The sequence below is a fragment of the Chiloscyllium punctatum genome, chromosome 45, assembly GCF_047496795.1.
Source record: "Chiloscyllium punctatum isolate Juve2018m chromosome 45, sChiPun1.3, whole genome shotgun sequence".
In the NCBI taxonomy this organism is placed as follows: domain Eukaryota; kingdom Metazoa; phylum Chordata; class Chondrichthyes; order Orectolobiformes; family Hemiscylliidae; genus Chiloscyllium; species Chiloscyllium punctatum.
Genome location: NC_092783.1, coordinates 52964890 through 52991198, shown reverse-complemented (window position 1 = coordinate 52991198; position 26309 = coordinate 52964890). Strand labels below are relative to the sequence as shown.

Here is a 26309-nt window from a genome sequence, read left to right as displayed (position 1 = left end):
GAAGTCTGTGAGGAAATACAGTCAATTCTTCCATAAAGTGATGTTAGTGTTCTTGTGCAATCCCACGTGATAGGAAAATCATGCTTAAGAAATAGTGCTTGAAGTGTTGGCTGTTCAAAAGTTTCAGAACTTTTAAACTGTTTTAAAAGTTTGCTCTTTACAAACAGCATCCTCAATTCGTCAATCGTGTTACAGCAAATTCACGTGGATGAACCACGCATTGTAGCAGAATGACCTGCAGTCTGCATTGTGTAAAGGTGCCTTTTCTTTAGGAGGGGGGAGACTATAATAGTGACTTACTGCCAGAATTCTGCACCCTCAATGGAGCCCGAAGTCTTTGGCTGTGTAGATGACATTTGGATGAAGATACACACCTCAGACATCCCAATGGAGTTATGACATGGACAGCTGTTGCCCTGAGTTTTCTTGCCAGTGCCTACATTTCAATGAGTGACTGAGCAGCTGTGTGGTATCTCCCACTCTCCGACACACAAATGCAGTTACTCTGTCTCTAATGCCATTTTTTCCAGATCACAGCAATTCATATCTGTCCCTGAGCTGTGACAGGGAGAGACACTCAGTCCAGGAAGGAGAATGTCCCACCATCACTGGTTCACCCCAGGTGTAGGATTGCAGAAGCTGCACCCACATTGCTTTCAGAATGTACCCATCACCAACTTGCAGAGCTTGGGAACAGAAAGGGCTTCCACTCCATTAATGATCAAACTGTATGTGACCATCGATGCCAGATTTTGGAGGTATGTCTTCGATATACTGGGAGGTCCCACAATACTGAGATATTAAAGAGGTCACCGGGTCCTGCTTCTTCTCAAGGGTCTCAGGACATACAGGGATAGCTGCTGGGAGACAAGGAGTATCCTCTCAAAACTTGGCCAATGACATCTCTATGAAACCCATCGACTGATGAGCACCAATGACTACAGTGATGGAGTGCAGCTGTGTGCTCATATTCAGCAGACACTGAGTGTGCTAGACTTGGACATCGGGGGTAATTAGGGGGACATTGAGGGACCACTTGTGGACAGATTTGTATCATTAGAAATACTGTTGAGGTATCGAATGACTGGGAAGTGTCAAATGTTGTGCCTTTGCTTTAGAAGGGACATAAGGAAAATCCTGGCAAGTACACACCTGAGAATTTAACTTCGGTGGGAGGTAAGTTGTTGGAGATGATTCTGAAAGGTAGGATTCAGAAAGCATTTGGTGAGGCAAGGAATGATCAGGAATAGTCAACACAGTTTAGTGCGAGAGAAATCCTGTCTCACAAACTTGACTGAGTTTGTTGAGGAAGTAATCAAGAAGACTGATCAGGACAGAGCAGTAAATATTGTTTACTTGGACTTGAGTAAAGCCTTTCCCAAGATTCTGCATGGCAGCCTAATTAGTAAAGGTAGATCACATGGATTTAGGGTGAGCTTGCCAAGTGGATCCAAAATTAGCTTAACGGCAGGAGACAAAGAGTGATTGATAGAGAATTGTTTTTCACACTCGAGACCCATGACAAGTGGTGTTTCACAGGGATCAGTGCGGAGTCCACATTTGTTGGTCATTTATATAAAAGCTTTAGATACGAATATGGGAGGCAGGGTTAGTACATTTGTGGATTACACCAAGATTGGTGGTATATTGGACTGTGAAGAAATTATTTAAGGTCACAAAGGCAGCTTGCACAATTGGTTCAATGGTCTGAAGAGTGGCAGATGGAGTTTAGTTTGGATAAATGTGAGGTATAGCATTTTGGTAAAACAAAAAAAAAGTTACACAACTGAAAGTAGGCTTTGGGTAGTGTTGTAGAACAGAGAGACCTAGGGGTTCTGGTTAATAATTAATTGGAGCTGGCATCACATGTTGTTAGGGCGGTTAAGAAAGGATTTAGCTTGCTTGCTTTATTGCTCAGACCTTATTGGAGTATAGGATTTGGGACTTTTTTTGCATTTGAACCGAACATTGGTGAGACCTCTTCGGGAGGATTTATCCAGTTCTGGTCTCCATATAAAAGGAAAAATATTATTAATCTGGTGAGGATTCAGAAGAGATTTACCAGGAGTTGCTGGGAATGGAGGGCTTGAATTACAAGGAGAGGCTGGATAGGCTGGGACTTTTTTCCATGGAGCGTAGGAGGTTGAGAGCAGACCATATGGAGCTTTATAAAATAATGAGGTTTACAGAAGAAGTGAATGGTGGGTGTCCTTTCCCTGGAGGAGGGATTTCAAGATGAAGGGCCATATTTCTAAGCTGAAAGGAGAATGTTTGAAAACTTCTTCACAGAGAGTGGTGCACATGGGGAATGAACCTCCAGAGGAAGTGGTGGATGTGGGTACAGTTACAACATTTAAAAGGCAGTTAGATAAGGACATAAATAAATGATTGAAGGCTTTGGGCTCAGTGCAAGCAGATGGGACCCGTTTAATTTGGCGTTATGGTCGGCATGGACGTGTTGGACCAAAGGGTCTCTTTCCATATTGTGTAATGCCATGACTCCATGACAACATATTAATAAAAACTCTATTGTTAGTTGCAGGAATAATTTTCATAGAAGAGAACTACTTTTGTCAAAATCTTTGTCAAAAGTTGCTAACGTGGAAGAATGAACCATTTCTAGTGCAGCTGAGATTTCAGTCTGAATATTGATCTTGGGTCACCATTATCCACAGCAGCTGACTCTTAAACTGTCTTGATTTCAGAATTTTCTATTCATTCAATGAAAAGTAATTTCGTTCCTCTGTTAAATATCACTGACAAGAGACTAATTCCTTCAGAGTCAGTTTGCATCATCTGGCTCACTATAGTTTCAGAAACTGCCTTCCTATATCCTCTTCCTCATTTCAATCCTTGTAGACGCTGCGTTATACACTTATTTCAATGTGAGAAACAAGAGTTAAGAGACTGACATCAAGAACTGAACTGATCTTTGTGAATAAAACGATGTGGACTTTGATTCTCTTCATTTGTTCCATTCCTGGTGAGTGACCATCCGAGTTGTATATTCAGATAATCAATGTTTGTTGAAGTCCACTCTCTGCTTTATACAGTAAAAAAACACACTATAAGCTGGTGTTGAGTGATTTCTAACTTTGTCCGCCCCAGTCCAACACCGGCTCTTCCACATCATGCTTTATACAGTGGAGATGCTTCAATATTTGGAGACATGTAAAGGCACAAAGGAAGCTCTTGTGACACAGTGGGTGACATGGTTACTGCTGCAACAAATGCTCAGAGTTCGATTCTCACTCCAACACATTCTGCAAAGGAATGTGTATTCTCACAAAGCCAAACAGGTTCATTATCAACCTGCAAATCTTTCCAAAATGCACAGGGCAGGGAGTAAGAGTGGGTGAGGTTCCAGATCAGCCTTATCCAATGCTGAGTCACACCCCTCACATTACAGCAACTGGCTCATACGAATGACCTGTTCCTGAAAGAACAAGCTGCAGAAAACAGACACAGCATGTACTTTGTCTGCCTCACGCAACTCTAAATATGATAGACCTTGATATTTAAAGGGAATGTTGTATCTTCTTCTAAAAATATTATCCTACCGTGGGATACAGTAAACAAATAATGTAGAGGTGCATTACAATTTGGAATGAAATGAAGAGAACAACACAATTTTGTTGAAGTGAATAAGCTGCAAAATTAAAATGAAAATCTATTTTAATTCGTTGCAAGCTTCTAATGTTACTTGACGTTCAAAATCTACTAAAAAGTGGTGGTCAGAAGCTCCCAAACAAAATAATTTGATTTTTTATTATTTATTTTCCTTTCAAAAACCATAAATTCAATATTTTCCAATGAGGCTTTTGCATAAAAATAGATGGTTAGTTTATATTTCTCGTCCCACAAGAAGTTATTTATGCTTTTTCAATCCCATTGATTTTAACATTGCAATGTAACATTGCAATAAAGCTATTGTTCAACATTTTCACCTCTCCTTCTTTGTGATAGATTTTATCAAGATAATTTCAAACACACATTATTAAAATTCCCAATGTTGCATTACCCTTGATTGCAACTCAGTGAATTCTGTGAGATCAAACCTGCCTGGAACATGTTGTGGTTTATGCCCACTCATTTCATGCAGAGTACTTTACAGACAGAGAACTGAAGCGTGCATCTGTTTCACAATCTCCTTGATTTCAAGGCTTCCTCTTTCCAAGAAGGTCTCTTTCTCCTGACTTCAATCAGCTTTCCTCATTCATGTATCGGTCTCCCTTTCTCTTCTCTCCACTCTACATTTCAATTCCAATCTGTCATTTCAGTCAAGAATCATTTCCTACACAAAGTTGGTCTGCTAGTTATTGAAGTAAATGAGAAATTGAGGACTGCAGATGCTGGAGATCAGAGTCAAAAAGTGTGGTACTGGAAAAGCACAGCCAGTCAGGCAGAACCTGAGGAGCAGGAGATTCAACGTTTCTGGATAAGCCTTTCATTTGGAATTTATTGAAGTAAAGCTGATCCAGTCATCAACAGGCTGTTCCTCTTCCACACTGGGACAAAACGTGGCAGCAATTTAAACATTTTCCCATGAAGCATCTCATCCAGAACAATCAGTAAATTAGTTCTGTCATTTTATTATCCATACAATGACAACAATGTGTGATTACAAATAATCCTGCCTTTACTGCCCTCAAGGTCCGGCACATTGATCTCGCTCTCTCCCATCGTGAACCATCCCTTCCTGAACTCCAATTCTCTTCCTTTCCCACTTGAGGTCTGTCATCATCTTCCTGGGTCACCTGTTGTATCTGCCCCTTGAGCTCTGACAATGCAACCCCTGAGCCCACCATGAGTCTCCACACACTCCCCTCTCCTCCCTGGATGAAACCCTCCTTCTCTGGTCGGAGTAAGGATCCTTCAGCACCTGTACCCTCCTTCACACTGATCCCCAGCCAACTCCAATCCAGGCCTGTCACTCAGGCTGCTCTCCGGGGGGACAACATTTCGATGATGTCACACACAGTGGGGTTAGAGCCCACAGCGGGCAGCACAAGCCCAATTTCAAGATTGTCCCAAAGCTCAACCAGTGGGGTAAGAAAATATTCCGACTGTTTCAATCATTCCCTGGCAATTTGGAACACCCTGAGACTCTGTTAAGGGACAAGATTCCCTACACTGTGGAAAAGTCCCTTCGGCCCAACAAGTCCACACCAACCCTGTGAAGAGTAACCGTCCCAGACTGCTACCCTATATTTACCCCTGACTAATGCATCTAACACTATGGGCAATTTAGCATGGCCAATTCTGCTGGCCTGCACATCTTTGGACTGTGGGAGGAAACCTGAGCACACGGAGGAAACCCACACAGACACTGGGATAATGTGCAAACTCCACTCAGACAGTCACCCGAGGTGGGAATCGAATCCAGGTCCCTGGCACTGTGAGGCAGCAGTGCTAACCACTGAGCCACCGCGCCACACCAATTGCTGTCATTGTGAGGTGGATGGAATGTAGCTAATTAAAATGTGTCTCTGTATATTAAGCATTTTCTACTCGTCAAATGTTTGACATGATTTATCCTCAGTTTCAGGTGCCTTATGGGCAGAAAAAAATGCAACGGGAATTTTGGGAAGAGCGATCACAATATCTTGTCACTATGAAGCACAGTGGTACCAGCCAAGTATGAAATATTGGTGTCACGGATGGACTCGTCACTGTAAGGTTATAGCAACGACAAATTGGCCAAATGGGAGAATATCAATCACTGATAACAAAACACAAGGAATATTTCTTGTCACAATGAAGAATCTTCAATGGAGGGATGCAGGATGGTACAGCTGTGGGATTGAAATTGCTGGTCATGACCCAATGTTTAATGTAGAGCTGCACATCTCTGACGGTAAATGTTTCAGTGATTTTTAAAATTACTCTCTCCTGATATATCTGATCAGTGTTTTATTCAGGAAGAAACATGACAAAGTTTTGGAGGATATTTGATCTTTGATCTCTCACTAATTGTTTCTTTCCTACAGAAGCTCTCTCTTTTCCTGGGCTTCAATATTTATCCCAACCAAATGTCTCATGTTCTGGCGGTTCAGTGACAGTCTCCTGTGAGTCTGCCCGGGGATCCCTCCCCATTCACTACACATGGTCTGAGAAGACCCCATCTCAAGATTCAAAGATCTCTGACACCAATAAACTGGATCTACATTGTCAATCCTTCACACAGCAACATCATCAATATTACTGCACAGCCTCAAATACTCAGGGAACAAATCCCAGTGAAATTGTTCATGTGTCAGTCAGCAATGTAAGGGAGAAGAACTGCAGTTACAGGATACAGACCAACAGCATCGGTAAGTGTGATGTAAACAATGTTTGTTTATTATCTCACTCTGGGAAACTGTAATTGAGAAAATGCAGTCCATTTGTCTTATCGTCTGTTCTGAAGAAAGCCAACTCTTTGCACTGTGCTTGGAAAATGAGGAGGTGCATAAAATACTATCCATAGCATGCATAAACATTTTAAAAACTCCAATAATCTCTGCAAATTAAAACAATATTTGATTGACGAACGATTTGCATTTCTCTAACAGATGGAATTTTCAATTCTGCACGTGACTGTTGTATCCAGATTTAGGGCCGATATTGGGGATAGAGTGGACATCAGTTGTACAATGAAATATCTGTAAATATTGCCTGCAGCCATTTCCTGATATGATCTGTTTGAGTTGTCAGAGAAGAAGCAAGTCAGCATCAAGTCGAAGTGACACACGGGAACTGTATTTGGAACTATCAGCAGCAGTTCATGTGACTGCACTCTCACTTTTGATGCCAGCATGTTGGGGGTTCCAGTTCCCCTTCGGGGTTAAAATTCAGCTGGATCCCACTGCCCAGCAGAGAGAAGTAATGCTATTCATACTAAAGATAGTCACAGGTGAGGTGCCGCAAGACTGGAGATGGGCTAATGCAAGGCCACTATTTAAGAAAGTTGGTCAGGAAAGGCTAGGGGGCTATAGGCTGGAGAGCCTGACATTGGTGTTGGGCAAGTTGTTGGAGGGTATCCTGAGGGACCTGATTCATATGTATTTGGGAAGGCAAGGACTGATTAGGAATGATCAACATGGTCTTGTGCATGAAAAATCATGTCTCACAAACTTGATTGAGTTTTTTGAAGAAGTAACAAAGACAATTAATGAGGGTATGCAGTGGATGTGGTCTACATGGACTGCAATAAAGCGCTCAACAAGGTTCAACATGTTACACTGGTAAGCAAGGTTAGATCACATGTATTAGAGGGAAAACTAGCCATTTGGATATAGAACTGGCTCAAAGGTAGAAGACAGAGGGTGGTGGTGGAGGGTTGCTTTTCAGACTGGAGGCCTGTGATCAGTGGAGTGCCACAAAGATTGGTGTTGGGTCAACTGTTTTTCATCACTTAAATAAAAAATTTGGATTTGAATATAGGAGGTATGGTTAGTAAATTTACAGATGACACCAAAGTTAGAGGTGTAGTGGACAGCGAAGAAGGTTATCTCAGAGGACAACGGATCAGATTGGCCAATGGGCTGAGGAGTAGTTGATGGAGTTTAATTTAGATAAATGTGAGGTGCTGCATTTGGAAAAGCAAATCTTAGCAGGACTTATACACTTAATGCGAAGGTCGTGAAGAGTGTTGCTGAACAAAGAGACCTTGGAGTGCATGTTTAGTACGCTTTCCTTTATTGGTTAGAGCATTGACACAGGAGTTGGGAGGTCATGTTGCGGCTGTACAGGACATTGGTTTGGCTACTTTTGGAATGCGGAGTGGTGCTGGAAAAGCATAGCAGGACAGGCAGCATCTGAGGAGCAGGAAAATCGATGTTCTGGGCAAAAGCCCTTTATCAGGATTGGCTTTTGCTCGAAACGTCGATTTTCCTGCTCCTCGGATGCTGCCTGACCTGCTGTGCTTTTCCAGAACCACTGTGACCTAAACTCTGGTTTCCAGCATCTGCAGTCCTCACTTTTGCCTACTTTTGGAATGCTGTGTGCAATTCTTGTCTCCCTCCTATGGGAAGGATGTTGTCAAACTTGAAAGGATTCAGAAAAGATTTACAAGGATGTATCCAGGGTTGAAGGATTTGAACTATAGGCAGAGGCTGAATAGGCTGGAACTGTTTTCCCTGCAGCGCCAGAGGCTGAGGGATGATCTTATATAGATTTATAAAATCATTAGAGCCATGGATAGGATAAATAGACAAAGTCTTTTCACTGGAGTGGGGGAATCCAGAACACATTTATGGTGAGAGGGGAAAGGTTTAAAAGTGACCTAAGTTGCAATGTTTTAAAGCAAAGCTTTGTGCGTGTATGCACTGAGCTGCCAGATAAGTGGTGGAGACTGGTACAATTCCAACATGTGAAAGTCATGATTTGGAGGAGCCGGGGTTGGATTGGCTGCATGACACTTTATCGTAATCTTTTGCTATAAATTCTGTGTCTTATGGTCCTGCTTCACAACCACCTGATGAAGGAGCACACTTTGAAAGCTAGTACTTCCACATAAACCTGTTGGACTATAACCTGGTGTTGTGTGATGTTGAACATATAAAAGGCATGAATAGCAAGGGTTTAGAGGGATAAGGGACAAGGGCTCGCAAATGGGACTAGGATATTGGGTCGGCATGTATGAGTTGGACCGACGGGTCTGTTTCTGTGCTGTACATCTCTTTAACTCTGTAGGAGTCCCTGAAGTGCCTGTGACTTTGAGATATGTTTAGGCCAGGCACTGATTTGGCAGTACTACACATCCATGCCTCGTCCTCACGTTTAAGGGTCTGCCCCCACCACACTCCCACTCACCTCTCATCCAGACAGCACTACAGCACACCTCCTCCATTCCCTGATCCACTGCTCTAAAACTGCTGCCCCCACCCTCCCACCCCCCCACCAAATACAATAAGGACAGGGTGTCTCTTGTCCTTACCTTCCACCCCAGTCTCCGCCTCCAACATATCATCCTTAAACACTTTTGTGAACATCAACTAGACATCACGATCAAGAATATCTTCCTGTCCCCACCCCCCTCCACCTTCCGCAAAGACCGCTGCCTTCATCACTTGTTGGTTCCTGCCACTATCACCACTAAATCCCCAAACCCCCATTACCTTCCCCTGTCACCATAAAAGATGCAAAACCTGCTGGTACACCACCCCCCTCACCTCCATCCAGCCCCAAAACAGTCCTTCCAGGTGAGACAGAGGTTCACCTGCCTCTCCTCCAAACGAGTTTATGTATCCGCTGCACCCGATGTGGTCTTCTCTACATCGCGGAAACCAAACGTTAACTTAGGGAATGGTTCGCTGAGCAAATCATCTAGGCCTGAAGGGGCCAACTAAACCCCCAGGTCACTGCCCATTTTAATTCCCTTTCCCACTCCATTTCCGACATGTCTATTCTCAGTCTCCTCCATTACCACAGTGAATCAGATCGCTAATTTGAGGAAGAACACTTTATCTTCTGCCTGGGCAGCGTACAGCCTGCAGGACTCAACAATGAAGTCTCTAATTTCAAATAACCTGCCTATCCATCTTCCAACTTCTTTTCCAGCCCCCCCCTCCCTTCCATGCCTCTGACTGACCCTTCCTTCCAGCCACCAACTGGACTCATCCTTTCCATTGCCAAACCAGGCCGTACCATCTACCAGTGTTCAGCTTTCACTACCTCACCATTCCCCCCCTCTCCCCACCCAAAACACTCCAATTTCACCTCACTCCCTTTATCCGTGGCTCCCCTCACCCCACCCCCGGTCCTGAAGAAGGGTTACACTCAAAACATTGACTTCTCCACCTCCTGATGCTGCCTGGCTTGCTGTGTTCTTCCAGCCTCCTGCTTGTCTACTCATATTTAAGGAGCAAACATAACTCCAGCCTTTTTAGGTAGAAATACCATGGTGGAGGCAAAAATCCAAACCACATTGAAAGCTCACCCAGCAATCACAGGACATAACAGGAGAGACCACTGGATCCCCCAAGGAATACATTGTCCAGTGGGGAGAGTGACCAGCTCAGTGTCTGGAACATTCCTTTATGTTTGACAAGAATGAGAAAGGGGACCTCAGGAATACAGTCCCACCAACCTCAGCGTTTCAAACATTTTAATAAGAATGCAGTCACATCAATGTCCAGGTGAGGAACACAACATAAATTATGTTCAAGATAGGTCACTACCACATCATTATAGACGGAGGTGGGGGGAGGAGGTTAAAGAGAAATGAATTCAATAAATTTCAGTGCTCACAACAAGCCGTGAGGTTCTATTGGTGAAGAGTGCTCTTTGGTTGTCTGCAAGTGAGACTCAGATGAAACTGAATATTTTCTTATGTCTTAATAGGAGAAGAATATTTTTGTGACAATTCCTCAACAATTTCACCAACAACGTCACGAACAACAAGAACACCTTCAGAATCTAAGTCTGTCACTGAAAGGTAGGCCATTTTCATTGTCAATACTTCATTGATTCCAAGTGAGAGTAAGTGAATTAGCATAAAGGTTCACAATAATTTTGAATTTCAGACGATGATTTATCAGAATGGAAATGGTGGATGATTGTGTACAGCGCAATTATAGTCATACAGTCACAGAGATGTATGTGTGGAAACAGAGCCTATTGTCCAACTCGTCCATGCTGACCAGATATCCTAAACTAATCTAATCCCATTGACTAACTCTTGACCCATATCCCTCTAAAACCTTCCTATGCATATACCCATCCAGATGCCTTTTAAATGTTGCAATTGTCCCAGCCTTCACTACTTTCTCTGGCAGCTCATTCCATAATGCACCACTCTCTGTGTGAAAAAGATGCCCCGTAGGTCCCTTTGTTTCAGGAGGCAGTCACACCTGGTAGATTAAGTAATTCAAATTCAGTCAGTGATCAGGGACAAAAGGGTGTGTTGAGTGAGGCAGGTAGGGGGATCCTGAGTTCAGCTTTTAACCTTTTCCAGCAGGTATGAGATGCTTGCTCCCTGTGTGGATGAGGAAAAGGGCTGTGGGGATGATGAGCTCGCTGACCACAGCACCATGGTGCAGAAGGCCATTCAAGAGGGGAGAGCTAAAAGACAAGTGGTTGTTATAGGGGATTCTATAATTAGTGGGATTGATAGCATCCTTTGCAAGACTGATCCAGAGTCCCATATGGTGTGTTGTCTGCTGCCAGGGTGCAAGACATCTCTGACCGGCTTGAAAGGATTTGGAGTGGGAGGGGGGGGGTTCCAGTTGTTGTCCTCCAACAACATAGACAAGGCTATTACCTGTTTGAGGATTATCAACCACTAGGAACGAAATGAAGGAACAGGTTCTCGAGGGTTTTCATCTCTAGATTACTACCCAAATCATGTGCAAATTGGCTTTGGGATAAGAAAATTAGGGAAGTAAACATGTGGCTAAAGGAGTGGTGTGGGAAAGAGGAGTTCCCTTTCATGGGGCATTGGCATCAGTTTTGGAACAGGAGGGATCTGCACTGATGGGACGGTCTCCACCTGAACCGATCTGGACCAGTGTTCGAGCAAAAAAGAAATATTATGTTCACTAGGACTTTCAACTATCGAGTTGGGGGCAAAGGGAAATTTGTGTCAGTCTTCACAGTGGAGGACATAAATAACTTGCCAGTAACTGACAAAGAGATGGAGGTAGGTGAGGACCTGGGAACAATCATTATTATGGGAGAGCTAGTGCTGGGCAAACTAATGGAGCTAAGGACAGACAAGTCTCCTGGCCCTAATGGAATGCGTCCCTGGGTGCTAAAAGAGATGGTGAGAGAAATAACAAGTGCACTTGTGGTGATTTTCCAAAATTCACTGGACACTGGGGCAGTTCCAGCAGATTGGAAAACAGCAAATATGACGCCACTGTTAAAAAAGGACAGTAGACAAAAGATGGGGAATTATAGACTGGTTAGCTGAACCTGTCATGGGGAAAATGCTTGAGCCCATATTATCAAGGAAGAAATAACAAGAAATCTCAATAGAAATTGTCCTGTTAGGCAATCGCAGCGTGGGTTCATGAAGGGCAGGTTATGCTTAACTAACCTTTTGGAATTCTATGGAGACATTATGAGCACTATGGACAGTGGGGACCCAGTAGATGTGGTGTACCTGGATTTCCAAAAGGCCTTTGATAAGGTGCTACACAAGAGGCTGCTGCATATGATAAAGATGCATGGCATTATGGGTAAAGTATTAGAGGATAGAGGATTGGTTAACTAACAGGAAGCAAAGAGTGGGGATAAATGAATGTTATTCTAGTTGACAATCAGTAACTACTTGTGTGCCTCAGGGATCAATGTTGGGACCACAATTATTTACAAATTATATAGATAATTTAGAGTTGGGGACCACGTGTAGTTTGTCAAAGTTTGTAGAAGACACTAAGATGCATGGCAGAGCAAAGTGTGCAGAGGGCTGTGAAACTTTGCACAGGAACAAAGATACCTTATGTGATTGGCAAAGGTCTGGTAGATGGAATGCATTGTTAATAATTGTGAAGTCATACATTTGGGTAGGAGTATCAGTAACAAGGGCTATTACTTGAACGGTAAAAAGTTGCAACATGCTGCTATGCAGAAGGACCTGGGTGTTCTTGTGCATGAATCACAAAAGGTTAGTCTGCAGGTACAACAGGTAATTAAGAAGGCAAATGGAATTTTGTCCTTCATTGCTAAAGGGGTTGAGTTTAAAAGCAAAGAGGTTCTATTGCAGCTGTATCAGGTGATGGTGAGGCCACACCTGGGGTACAGGGTACAGTTTTGGTCTCCATACTTGAGAAAGGATACACTGGCATTGGAGGGGCTGTGGAAGAGGTTCACCAGGTTGATTCAGGAGTTCAGGGGGTTGGCTTATGAAAGAAACTGAGAAGACTGGGATTATATTCATTGGAATTCAGAAGAATGAAAGAGGATTTTACTAAAAGATATAAAATTATGAAGGGAGTAGATAAGAGAGATGTGGAGAGGATATTTCCACTGGCAGGTGAAACAAGGACAAGAGGACACATTCTCAAAATTAGGGGGAGCAGGTTACGGACTGATTTAAGAAGGAATTTCTTCACCCAGAGGGTTATGAATCGATTGAATTCCCTGCCCAGTGATATAGTTAATGCTCCTTCAGTAAATGGTTTTAAAACTAAGATAGATTATTTTGAACAATAAAGGAATTAAGGGTGATCGTGAGAGGGTGGGTAAGTGGAACAGAGACCGTGAAAAGATCAGCCCTGAGCTTATTGAATGAAGGAACAGGCTCGAAGGGCCAGACGGCCTCCTCCTGCTCCAAGTTCTTATTCTTATGCCTCTAGTTCTGAACTTCCATTGCCTTTCTTACAATGTTGTTATTTATCTAATTGGAAATTCAAAACAGCAAGTACCAACTTTCTGTTTGCAACCTCCCAAATTGAGGTGCAGTTATCAGCATTAAAATTCAATACTTCATTATTTATCTCAGCTCACGGTATTTATCAAAGACCAGCAATGACAGCTTTTTTAAAGCCAGGATGTTCTGGAGAATTATTGGACAGCACATTCTCTGTCATTTTCTCCTTCTTCATTCTTTCATCTTACACATTATTCCAAACTGAGGGGGTGGAAGGCTGTCTGGTTCCAGTTGGATAAAATTGGTCTGTTAGAAGGTGCAGGAGCAGTGTGGGATGATGATATTCTGAGTTCCTCACTGACTGAAGAGACATCTCACCCACTGGAATATTACACAAGACTGCAGTGCTCCTGCAAATGTCCAACCATTTAACGTGATAATCCACACGTTGAACATTTCAGGACATTTCACTGAAACTTGTTTCATTTGACCTTTATCTGTTGTTCATTTCTGTGGCTGGAAGATACATTTAGACCAGAAGCTGTTCTGAACATCTATTGATTTGTCAGGACTACAATAGCCACACCTTGTCTACATCTGAAAGGAGTTAACAAAAAGACTGCCTCATTAGGTATAAATACCATTATAGGAGGCACTGGGGTGGTGATGATTTTGTGGTATTATTGCTGGACTGGATTCAAATTCTGATGTGGCAGATGGTGGAATATGAATTCAACAAAAATCTGGGATTAAGAGTCTACCAATGGCCGTGAATCCATTGTCAATTGTTGGAAAAACCCACCTGGTTCACTCATGTCCTTCAGGGAAGGAAACTGCCTTCCTTACCTGGTCTGGAATATATGTGACTCCAGACCAACAGCAATGAGGTTCACTCTTAAGTGCCCTCTGGGTAATTAGGGATGGACAACACATGCTGGCCTAGCCAGTGATGTCCTCGTCCCATGAATGATTAAAAGAAAAAGGTGTTCGATTGAAATGTGTCTCATTTGATCTTTATCTGTTGTACACGTCAGTAATAAATTAAATTTAAGTTTCCCATATTACTCCCTGAGCTGTGCTGCATTACTTTGCTACAATGCACTGCAGTGTAAACAGGGATAAATGTTTGAAACATCAAGCAGTTTTGTTTCCTTCAAATGATTTTGTATTTCTTCTGTTTTACACAGTTACGTTGTCTGGGATGTGATACGCTGGGTACTCTTCACTCTCCTGGTGATTTGTTCTGTTTCAGTCACAATGTTTACACGAAAACATTAGGTGAGCATCATGGCCTTTACACGAATGATTTTGAGCACTCTAAGTTCCCCATCAATGAGTTGGCTCTGGGTGGAGGGGTTTCGAAGCAGGAGACACAGTTTGAGAAGAATGGGTTGACCATTTGGGACTGAGATGAGCAGGAATTTCTTCACTCAGAGGGTGATGGTTTGTTGGAATTCTCTGCCCCAGAGACCTCTGGAGGGTCCAGCCTTGAGTATATTCAAAACAGAGATCAATAATGTTCTGGGTGATAAAGATAGGGAGGGACATGGGTGGGGGGGAGGTTGGAATGCAAGAAAAATGGTATTCAGGTGGATGATCTGCTCTGATCCAGGTGAATGCTGAAGGAGCCTCGAGGGGTTGAATGGCCTACTTCAGCCTTGAGCATATTCAAGATTTGGAGGTGCTGGTGTTGGAATGGGGTGGACAAAGTTAAAAATCACACAACACCAGGTTATAATCCAACAGGTTTGTTTGGAGGCACCAGCTTTCGAAGCGCTGCTTCTTCAGAAGAACCGAAACTCACAAACCCAGCCTCTATCACTTCCACTGGCAGCTCGTTTCATACACACACAACCCTCTGTATGAAAAACTTACTCCACAGGTCCTTTTGAAATCTTTTACCTCTCACCATCAATCTATGCCCTCTAGTTCTGGACACACCCAGAGAGGAAAAAGACCTTGGCTGTTCACCCTGTCCTCATTTAAATCTCATTGGATAATATAGTAATGTGTCTTTTTTTTAGATTAGATTACTTCCAGCGTGGAAACAGGACCCTTCAGCCCAACAAGTCCACACCAACCCACAGAAGCGCACCTACCCAGACCCATTCCCCTATGTTTACCCCTGCACCTAACACTACAGGCAAGTTAGCATGGCCAATTCACCTCACCTGCACGTTTTTGGACTGTGGGAGAAAACCCACACAGACACAGGGAGAATGTACAAACTCCACACAGTCAGTCGCCTGAGGCGGGAATTGAACCCGGGTCCCTGGCGCAGTGAGGCAGCAGTGCTAACCACTGTGCCACCATGCCATCCTAATCTGGAATGAAGACAATGTAAATGTCTTTGGGTAGAGAGGCAAGTGAGTTAGTGTGTACATGATTGATTGGACGAAACCTTGTTGTCTGTTAAAATAATAAAATATATTTATTGCTATTCGAATGAATTGATCTGTTCAGCATTTATTGGTATGTCCAGCTCCCATGCAGACATTTAATAAACATTTAAACACAGAAACCTGAGTCTTGTCTGATCTAAAGAGGAAACACAGCATTGAATCCCCCTTTCTGGGGCTCTCATAGAACATAGGAGGCGTCAGAGAACAACAGGAGGTGGGGTTATCCCAAGTCACTGTCACTTTGTCCTTCACATGGGGAGGGTTAGGGCCAATAAGGGCTTTGTAATTCTCAAAGACATGGCTCTGATGGGAAATTAGGGACATAATTGCTATAGAGAGAGAGTGAACAGAAACGGTGAGATGACAAAAGATCATTGGATCCACGGGGACAGCAACATTAAAGAGAGGAAGAAGGATCATTCTGCATCACAGATAGAGTCTGTTGTTATAGGATACAGATCAACAGCGTCAGTAAGTGTGATGCAAACAATGTTTGTTTATTATCTCACTCTGGGAAACTGTATTTGATACAATGCACTCCATTTGTTTCATTGTCAGTTCTGAACAAAGACAATGGTTTACACTGTACTTTGAAAATGAGCAGGTTCATAAAATACTACCCACATCATGCAGAAACATTGCAACAACTCCAAAAATCCCTGCAAAATTAAAACAGCATTTGATTGATGGAGAATTTGCATTTCTTTAACAGATGGAATTTTAAATTCAGTCCGTGACTGTTGTGTCCAGATTTCGGACAGATATTGGGGATAGAGTGGAGATCAGTTGGACAATGAAATATCTGTAAATATTGCCTGCAGCCATTTCCTGATATGATCTGTTTGAGCTGTCAGAGAAGAAGCAAGTCAGCATCAAGTCGAAGTGACACACGGGAACTGTATTTGGAACTATCAGCAGCAGCTCATGTGGCTGCACTCTCACTTTTGATGCCAGCATGTTGGGGGTTCCAGTTCCCCTTCGGGATTAAAATTCAGCTGGATCCCACTGCCCAGCAGAGAGAAGTAATGCTGTGCTATGGCAGGAGAGACAGTGTCGATGAGGTGATAAACTGAGAACCTGTTCCCCCTTTAGGAATGGCATCATTTGTAAACTATTTACAGAATTGAGGTTCTCCTGGTGTCTGAGGAAGCATTCATTCTTCAATCAATGTTACCAGTAACAATCAGATTTTTGAGAGAATTATTTCAATGCTGTTGGCTGCTGCAATTTAACTTCTAGAAATTGCTGCATTCCAACTGTTTGTTTCCATCAACTCAGTGACTCACAGGATGGGAGGGATTTTGGGATCTCCTCAGATTCTGTAAAGTACCAAAACCTATCTGATTCATCAATGTCCTTTAGGGAAGGAAATCTGCCGCCATTTCCAGGTCTGCAGCGGGAAAAGATTTGCTAACCCATGATAGGCCCACTAAAGCAAAATTGGCCAAACTGTACCAGAACACCCAGAATTCCCAAGCAGCTCACAAGCCGAATCAGACAGCACAGACAAGGGAATACGATTTAAGATCCCACGGACATGACAGAGCACCACAGATATCTCAAAGCCTTAAGGGCAGTTTCACAACCCAGCAATACCAAAGCCACACAAAGAGCAGGTCAGACAGAACGGCACCAGCAAAGGACATGCTCCAGACACAGGAGAACAGAAGCACCCCACCACTTCAGAAGAGACATTAACATCTACCTGTGGAGAGGAATGGAAACATTGTTACTGTCAGGATGTTGCATTGTGTGAAGGAACAGGGCATTCATGTAATAACTGTTTTCCAATTAGCATCCTTGTAACTAGATTACTCCATTTCCAGATACATTGTAGTTTCCCATTTCTTACTCAGTGTCATTGTGCAGCATTATTATAAAACTGGTCTCATCCCTAGCTCTGGGAAGAGAAATATGATCTAACTGTGCAGACTGTCAGTTCTGTGTCAGCCTAGTCAATTTCTCTTTCAGCCATATTGCTTGCAATAAAATGTTTGTCAATTTCACTTCGAGCTGTGTTTTGTGATCTCTAACCTCTTAGGCAAATTTCTCCAAAATCTGCTCTACATGGGCCTCCAGCAATGTGGTTTGTCCCTTACTGCCCTCTTCAAATGGTCTGGAAAGCCACTCAGTCAGGGGTAATTAGGAATGGGCAACAAAAGCTGGCCATTAAAGAACAACAGATAAAAAATTAACAGTTTAATTGTTGTAGAAATGATTCCCTTAAAACAAACCTCAGCCATGTTGTTTGTACTCTTTGGAGATTGGAAACCCCATTGTATCTACCTCATGGATCTTTATGGTTCAGGAGATGGAAAATCGCTGGCAGGATCTGCATCTGGAGATGAGATTTCATATTATTCTTGAAAGTTCAAAAACCAACCCCAAGAGGGTGGATGTGACCACTGCCAATATCAGCAAGTGACAGCCCCATGTGAAACCCCTGGTCTTAAACAAGTGGGATATCTGGGTTGTAGTTACCAGCCCAAACCCTTTAACAAACCCCAATGTAACACATCAACTCTCAGATTCAGGAAATAAAGTAACTCTGAGATTTGTGAAATTGTGCTGACCAATTCTGATTGAGATATTTAATAAAGTAACCAAAACGAATGGTGACAGCACAGCAATACACATTGTCTACACAGGCATTATTGACAGGGTTCCACAGGGTAGACTAATCAATAAAGTTAGATCACATGGGATTCTGGGTCAGTTTGCCAATTCGATACAAATTTGGTTTGGTGGCAAGAGACAGAGGGTGGTGTTGAAGGGTATTTTTGGATGGGAGGTCTGTGATTAGTGGTGTTTCGCTGGGATTGGTACAATTTATATCAGCAATTTGGATAGGAAGTCAGGAGAGATGGGTAATGGGTTTTTGGATGACACCAAATTTGGTCAATAGTCAACAGTGAAGAAGATTATCTAAGATTACCAAGGTATTTTGATCAATAGGGTCAATGGGCTGATGAATGGCAGATGGAGTTTAATTTGGATGAATGCGAGGTATTGCATTTTGGTAAAACAAACAAGGGGAGGACTTTACACTTAATGGTCGGGCCCTGGGTAGTGCTTTTCAACAGAGAGACCTCAGCTTTGAGGTTAAGAAGGTGGTTAGCACACTTGTCTACATTGCTCTGACCTCTGAGTATCAGAGTTGGAACAGGACATTTCTGAGGCCACTTTTGGAGCACTGTATCCAGTTCTGGTCACCCTGCAAGAGGAAGGTTATTATTCAGCTGGAGAGGCTTCAGAAAAGATTTACCAAGATATTGCTAAAACCGGAGGATTTGAGTTATAAGGATAGGTTATGGGGAGTCCTTGCCGAGGTTTATAAAATCGTGAGGGGTATCAGTCAGATGAATAGAAAAGGTTTTTATTTCCATAACGCAGGAGAGTACAAAGTAGGGGGCATACTTTAATGTGAGATGAGAAAGCTGTAAAAGGGACCTGAGGGGCAATGTTTTCATGTAGTGGGTGATCCATATGTAGAATAAAATGCTAGAGGACACGGTAGATGAAGGTATAGTTCCAAGATTTAAAAGAGATTTGGATCGGTAAGTGAGCAGGAAAGATTTGGAGGGACGTGGGAAAATGCAGGCAAGTAGAACCAGTTTATTGGGAGAAACCTGTTCAGCCTGGACATATTGAACAGAAGGGTCTATTTCTGTGCCATATGAATCTATGACACTGGTTGGGATAATGAAGGGTAAAGTGTTGGGACCTTTTTTTGGCTTTTCAATTACAGTCTGTTTTGTCATAATTGTTTCTTTCCCAAAGAAGCCATCTCTGTTCCTGGACTTCAATTTTGATGACAACCAAATGTCTCACGTTTAGTGGGCACAGTGCCAAACTCCTGTGAGTCTGCCCAGGGATCCCTCCACATTCACTACCAAATCAAGAAGACCCCATCTCAAGATCTCTGACCCCAATAAACTGGATCTACATCATCAATCCTTCAATCCATGTGGAGGTGCCAGTGTTGGACTGGGTTGGATAAGGTCAATAATCACACAACACCAGGTTAGAATCCAACAGGTTTATTTGGAAACACTAGCTTTCGGAGTGCCGCTCCTTCATCAGGGGATATTAGACAGAAAGATTTCAGACACAGAATTTATAAGGAAATAATCAAAGGGTCATACAACTCATGCAAGCGAATTGAACACACATAAGATGGCTCTTAAATCTTCAATCATTTAGAATGGAAGGGCAGGTTTCGATTGATTAATATATAAATCCTAGAATTTCTTTCAAGTGGCTATCCTGAGGTAACTTAAGGTGACACCTCTGGTCAGACAGTGTATTTTAAGTGTGAAGTTTTGTTTGGTGTCCTCAGTTTTTTTCCCCAAAGTAAGAGTTTATAAAATGACACATTGACTGACTATCTACAAATTTCTAAATTTGTGCTTTCTAAATAAAATAGAATGTATCTGCAAACACAAATCTGCAAGTGCAAATTCAACCCACAGATTTATTTTTTAAAAAGCACACAATCTGTAGATAGTCAGACAATGTGACATTTTATAAACTCCTACTTTGGAAATAAAACCAGTCTCGCTCCAGCCTGATGGAGGAGCAATGCTCTGAAAGCTCGTGTTTTCAAATAAACCTGTTGGACCACAAACTGCTGTTGTGTGGTTTTTGACCTAATCCTTCAAACAGCAACATCATCAATATTACTGCACAGCCTCAAAGACTCAGGGATCAAACTCCAGTGAAATTGTTCATGTGTCAGTTACCAGGGTAGCAGAGAGGGGCTGTAGTTCCATGATATAAATCAGCAGCATCGGTAAGTTTTATACAAACACCGAGGCTGACGCATTCATTTAATGTCTATTTAAATTGCTCATTGGTTAAGTTTCTTGTGTAACTACCAACAACTGCACCTCATTACATTACGTCACTTTGACCTTTGAACAATTATTGATTTAGTTTTGAAAATGGACAAAATTGTAATGTAGCTCCAGAATACGTATAAATGCTGCACTCCAGTTTTGTGTTCCATCTCACAGCTTGGATGTGTTCTGTCTTTAATCACTGTATCATCGCATGTGGAGTGAGGGGACAATGGTGTCTGACTCCATCTTAGTTGGTGTCACTTCAAGCATGACATGCTGATAGAAGTGTGTCACTGTGTGGAACCAAATACCTCAGTTTCAGTCCAGACCCTGAAGTACCTGTGGCTGTGAGATATGTTTAGACCAGATGTTGCTATAAACATCTGTTGATTTGTCAATTATACAAGACCCATTCCTTGTCTTCATGTTTAAGGACCAAACATAAGTTCTGACCTTTTAGGTATACACACTGTAGAGGGGGCAAGAGTCTAAAACACTTTGAAAGCTCATTCAGTAACAAGTGGATATTACAGATTTAAACATCACACAACACCAGGTTATCGTCCAACAGGTTTATTTGAAGGACAAGCTTTCAGAGCACTGTTCCTTCATCAGGTAGCAAGTGGGGCAGGATCATAGGACACAGCTGATGCGATATAGAAGTTCTGGGATTTACATATTAATGTATCGAAATCTGCAACTCAATTTATAAGGTGAAAGACGAAACAGCAATCCAGGTTTGTTCAATATATCATATCAGTTGTATGACAAAAGATGATCTTTTGCTATAAATTCTGTGTCCTATGATCCGGCTGTTGGACTATAACCTGGTGTAGTGTGATTTTTAACTTTGTCCACCCCAGTCCAATACCAGCACCTCCACATCAAGGGTTTCACAGGACAGAGCAGTGGATGCTGGATCCCCCAGGAATGCATTGTCCAGCAGGGGGCAGTGACCAGCTCAGTGACTGGAATATTCCTTTATGTTTGAAAAGGATAAGAAAAGGGATCTCAGGGAATACAGTCCCACCAACTTCAGCCTTTCAAATGCTTTAATAAGGATACAGGGGCATCAATGTCCAGGCAAGGATCCAATCACAAATTATGTTCAAGCTAGGTCACTACCACATCTCTCCAGACAGGGAGAGTTAAAGAGAAATGAATCCATTGTTCACAACAAGCCGTGAGGTTCCATTGGTGAAGAGTGCTCTCTTGGTTGTCTGCAAGTGAGACCCAGATGAAGCTCAATATTTTCTGATGGCTCAATAGCAAGTGAATATACTTGTGCAGTCTCTTCAACAATGTCACCAACAACAAGGTCATCTTCAGAATCCAAGTCTGTCAGGAAAAGATGGAACAATTTCATGGACAAAATTTCATTGATTCCAAGAGAGAATCGGTGATTTAGCATAAAGGTCTACAATAATTTTCCATTTCTGATGATAATTATCAGAATCGAAATGATGGCTGATTTAGTACAGTGCTATTCTGTTACCTTCCTTACAATGTCGCTATTTATGTAATTGGAAATTCATAACAGGAAGTACCAACTTTCTGTTTGGAACGTTCCAGATTGTGGTGCTGTTTTCAGCATTAAAATTCACTGCTCCATTATTTATCTCGGCTCACGGTATTTTTTAAAGACCAGTAACGATAGCTTTTTAAACCAGAGTGTTCTGGAGAATCACTGACAGGGACATTACATTCTTGAGGAGAAAGTGAGGACTGCAGATGCTGGAGATCAGAGTCGAAGGTGTGGTGCTGGAAAAGCACAGCAGGTCAAGCAGCATCCGAGGAGCAGGAGATTCGACGTTTTGGGCAAGAGCCCTTCATCAGGAATGTGAGCCAGGGGACTGAGAAATAAATGAGAGGGAGGTGGGGCTGGGGGGACGGTAGCTGAGAGTGTGAAAGGTGGATGGAGGTGGGGGCCATGGTCATTGGGCAGAGAATAGGGTGGAGTGGATCGGTGGGAAGGAAGATAGACTGGAAGGACAGGTCATGAGGGTAATGCCGAGTTGGGAGATTGGATCTGGGATAAGATGGGGGAGGGGAAATGAGGAAACTGATGAAATCCACATTGATGCTGTATGTCATCTTTTCCTCCTCCGTTCTCTTGTGTTATACATTGTTCCCAAACTGAGAGGGTGGGAGGCTGTCTGGTTCCAGCTGGTTAAGCCTTGCCTGTTAGAAGGTACAAGGAGCAGTGTGGGATGATGATATTCTGAGTTCCTCACTCACTGGAGAGACTGCTCACTCACTGGAATATTACACCAGACTGCAGGGCATCCTGTAAATGTCCAACTATTTAACCTTATAATCCGCACGTATAACATTGGGCTGACCATTACAGGACGTGTTACTGCAACTTGTTTCATTTGACCTTTATCTGTTGTTCATTACTGTGGCTGTAAGTTACATTCAGACCAGAAACTGTTCTGTCCATCTGCTGATTTGTCAGTACTAGCCACACTTTGTCTACACCTGACAGTAGCTAACATAAAGACTGCCTCATCGAGTATAAATACCTTTACAGGACGTACTACAGAGGATTCTTTCATTTGAACTTTATCTGTTGTTCAGGTTCGTAATAAAATACACGGTAATTTAATTTTTCCACGAAACTGCATTAGCTTTGCTGCTTTACTTTGCTACAATATACTGCAGTGTAACAGGCTAACAGGGGTGGCATGGTGGCTCAGTGGTTAGCACTGCTGCCTCACAGTGCCAGGGACCTGGGTTTGATTCCCACCTCAGGTGACTGTCTGTGTGGAGTTTGCACATTCTCCCCATGTCTGCTTGGGTTTCTTCTGGGTGCTCTGGTTTCCTTCCACAATCCAATGATAAATTGCCCTGAGTCGGGGTAAATGTAGGGGAGAGGATCCGGGTCGGTTCCTCTTCAGAGGGTCAAAACTGACTTGTTGGGCCGAAAGGCCTGTTTCCATACTGTAGAGAATCTAATCTAACAAGGGAATATGTATTTCAAATATGAAGCAGCCTTGTTTACTTCAAATTATTTTGCATTTCTTCTGTTTTACACAGTTACGTTGCCTGGGATGTGATACGCTGGGTACTCTTCACTCTCCTGGTGATTTGTTCTGTTTCAGTCACAATGTTTGTACAATTGGGGAATATTTGAGTTTTCTCACAGAATAATTGTTTCTTTCTCTGTTCCTGGACTTCGATATTTATCCCAACCAAATGTCTCATTTTCTGGGGGTTCAGTGACAGTCTCCTGTGAGTCTGCCCGGGGATCCCTCCCCATTCACTACACATGGTCTGAGAAGACCCCATCTCAAGATTCAAAGATCTCTGACACCAATAAACTGGATCTACATTGTCAATCCTTCACACGGCAACATCATCAATATTACTGCACAGCCTCAAATACTCAGGGAACAAAACCCAGTGAAATTGTTCATGTCTTAGTCAACAATGTAAGAGAGAAGAACTGCAGTTACAGGATACAGGCCAACAGCATCGATAAGTGTGATGCAAACAATGTTTACTTATTATCTCCACACTTGAAAATTGCAAATTATATAATGCAGGTTTTCATTGTCAGTTCCGATCTATGCCAATGGTTTGTACTATAATGGGAAAATGACTAGGTACATAAAATACAACTGACAGCATGCAAAATCATGGCAAAACCTCTAAAAATCCCCACAAGTTAAAATAGCGCTTGATTGTCTTATAATTTGCATTTCTCTAACAAATGGAATTACTAAATTCAGTCTGTGACTGTTGTGTCCAGATTTCGGACAGATATTGGGGATAGAGTGGAGATCAGTTGGACAATGAAATATCTGTAAATATTGCCTGCAGCCATTTCCTGATATGATCTGTTTGAGCTGTCAGAGAAGAAGCAAGTCAGCATCAAGTCGAAGTGACACACGGGAACTGTATTTGGAACTATCAGCAGCAGCTCATGTGGCTGCACTCTCACTTTTGATGCCAGCATGTTGGGGGTTCCAGTTCCCCTTCGGGGTTAAAATTCAGCTGGATCCCACTGCCCAGCAGAGAGAAGTAATGCTGTGCTGTGGCAGATGAGGCAGAGTCGATGAGGCGATAAACTGAGAACCTGTTCCCCCTTTAGGAATGGCACCATATGTAAACTATTTACAGAATAGAGGTTCTCCTGGTATCTGAGCAAGCATTCATTCATTAATCAATGTTACTAAAAACAATCAGATTTTTGAGAGAATTTTTTCAATGCTGTTGGCTGCTGTAAATTAACTTCTAAATATTGCTGCATTCCAACTGTTTACTTCCTTCAACTCAGTAACTCAGAGGATGGGAGGGAGTTTGGGATCACCTCAGATTCTGTAAAGTACCAAAACCCATCTGATTCATCAATGTCCTTTAGGGAAGGAAATCTGCTGCCTTCTCCAGGTCTGCTCTCCATGGGACTCCAGCAATGTGGTTTGTTCTTAACTGCCCTCTTCAAATGGCCTAGAAAACCACTCAGTCAGGTGTAATTAGGAATGGGCAACAAAAGCTGTCGATGAAAGACTAAAAGATAATGAGCTAACAGGTCAATTGTTGCAGAAATTACCCTCTTAACACACACCCAAGCCGTTTTGCCTTTGTACCCCTTGGAGATGGGGAACCTTATCAGTATGCCTCATGGATCCTTATGGTTTAGTAGATGAAAAATCTTTGGTGGGTTGTGTGTCTGTGGATGAGTTTTCCCATTATTCCTGCAAGCTCAGAAAACCGACCCCAAGATGATGAATGTGACCACTGCCAATATCAGCAAGTGACAGCCCCATGTGAAACCCATGGTTTTAAACAAGTGGGATATCTGGGTTGTAGTTACCAGCCCAAACCCTTTAACAAACCCCGATGGAACACACCAACTCTCAGATTCAGGGAAGGAAGTAACCGGGGTCGTCATGGTGGGGAACTACAGGAGATGGGAGAGATACTCAACAAATATTTCAAATATTTTACTGTGGAGAAAGACATGGAGGTTAGGGAAATCAGGGAAATGAACATTGATGTCATGAAAACGGTCCACATTACAGAAAGAGGACGTCCTGAAAATCTTAAAAGATAAATCTCCAGGACCTGATCAAGTGCACCCCAGGACAGTGTGGAAATTAGGGAAGAAATTGTCGGTCCCCCTAGCGTGGGAATTACATATCTGTGAATCTGATATCAGTGATGGGTAAGTGAGAATCATAGAATGACAGATTCCGTACAGTGTGAAACAGGTCATTCGGCCCAACAATTCCACACCAATCCTCCGAAGAGCATCTCACCAATTCCACACCAATCCTCCGAGAGTTCACAGAAACATTCCCCTTGTCTAACGCACCTAACCTGTACATCCCTGAACACAATGGGGCAATTTATCATGTCCAATTCACATAATCTGCACATCTTTGGACTGTTGTTGGAGAGGGTTTTTAAAGGTTGGATTGACATATATTTGGAGAGGCAAGAACTAACTAGGGATAGTACGTGGGAAGTCGTGCATTACAAACTTGGTTCCATTTTTTTTCAGGATGTAAGCAAAAAGCTTGATGAGGGGGAACAGTAATTGTTGTCTCCTTGGACTTTCGTAACAAGGCTCCACATTCAGGAGTGATTTGTAAAGTTAGATCACATGGGATTCAGGGTGAGCTTGCGAATTGAATACAAAATTAGCTTGATGGCAGGAGACAGAGGGTGGTGGAGGGTCATTTTTTTGGATTGGAGGCCTGTGACCAGTGGTGTTCTGCAGGGATCGGTGTAAATTATATAAACAAGATGAATGGCAATTTA

The 26309-nt window shown here is 42.7% G+C and overlaps 1 protein-coding gene across 1 annotated transcript in view; it reads left to right on the top strand.

The window, feature by feature from the left end:
* The first annotated feature begins 2899 nt into the window (after positions 1 to 2899).
* Positions 2900 to 26309, top strand: part of LOC140467119 (polymeric immunoglobulin receptor-like) — a 56597-nt gene continuing 33187 nt past the window's right edge. The window contains exons 1-5 of the mRNA XM_072563185.1: positions 2900 to 2983; positions 5543 to 5857; positions 5991 to 6314; positions 10327 to 10420; positions 14485 to 14573. Coding sequence (XP_072419286.1) covers positions 2947 to 2983; positions 5543 to 5857; positions 5991 to 6314; positions 10327 to 10420; positions 14485 to 14573 — 859 coding nt within the window. The 5' untranslated portion in view covers positions 2900 to 2946. The remainder of the gene's footprint in view (positions 2984 to 5542; positions 5858 to 5990; positions 6315 to 10326; positions 10421 to 14484; positions 14574 to 26309) is intronic.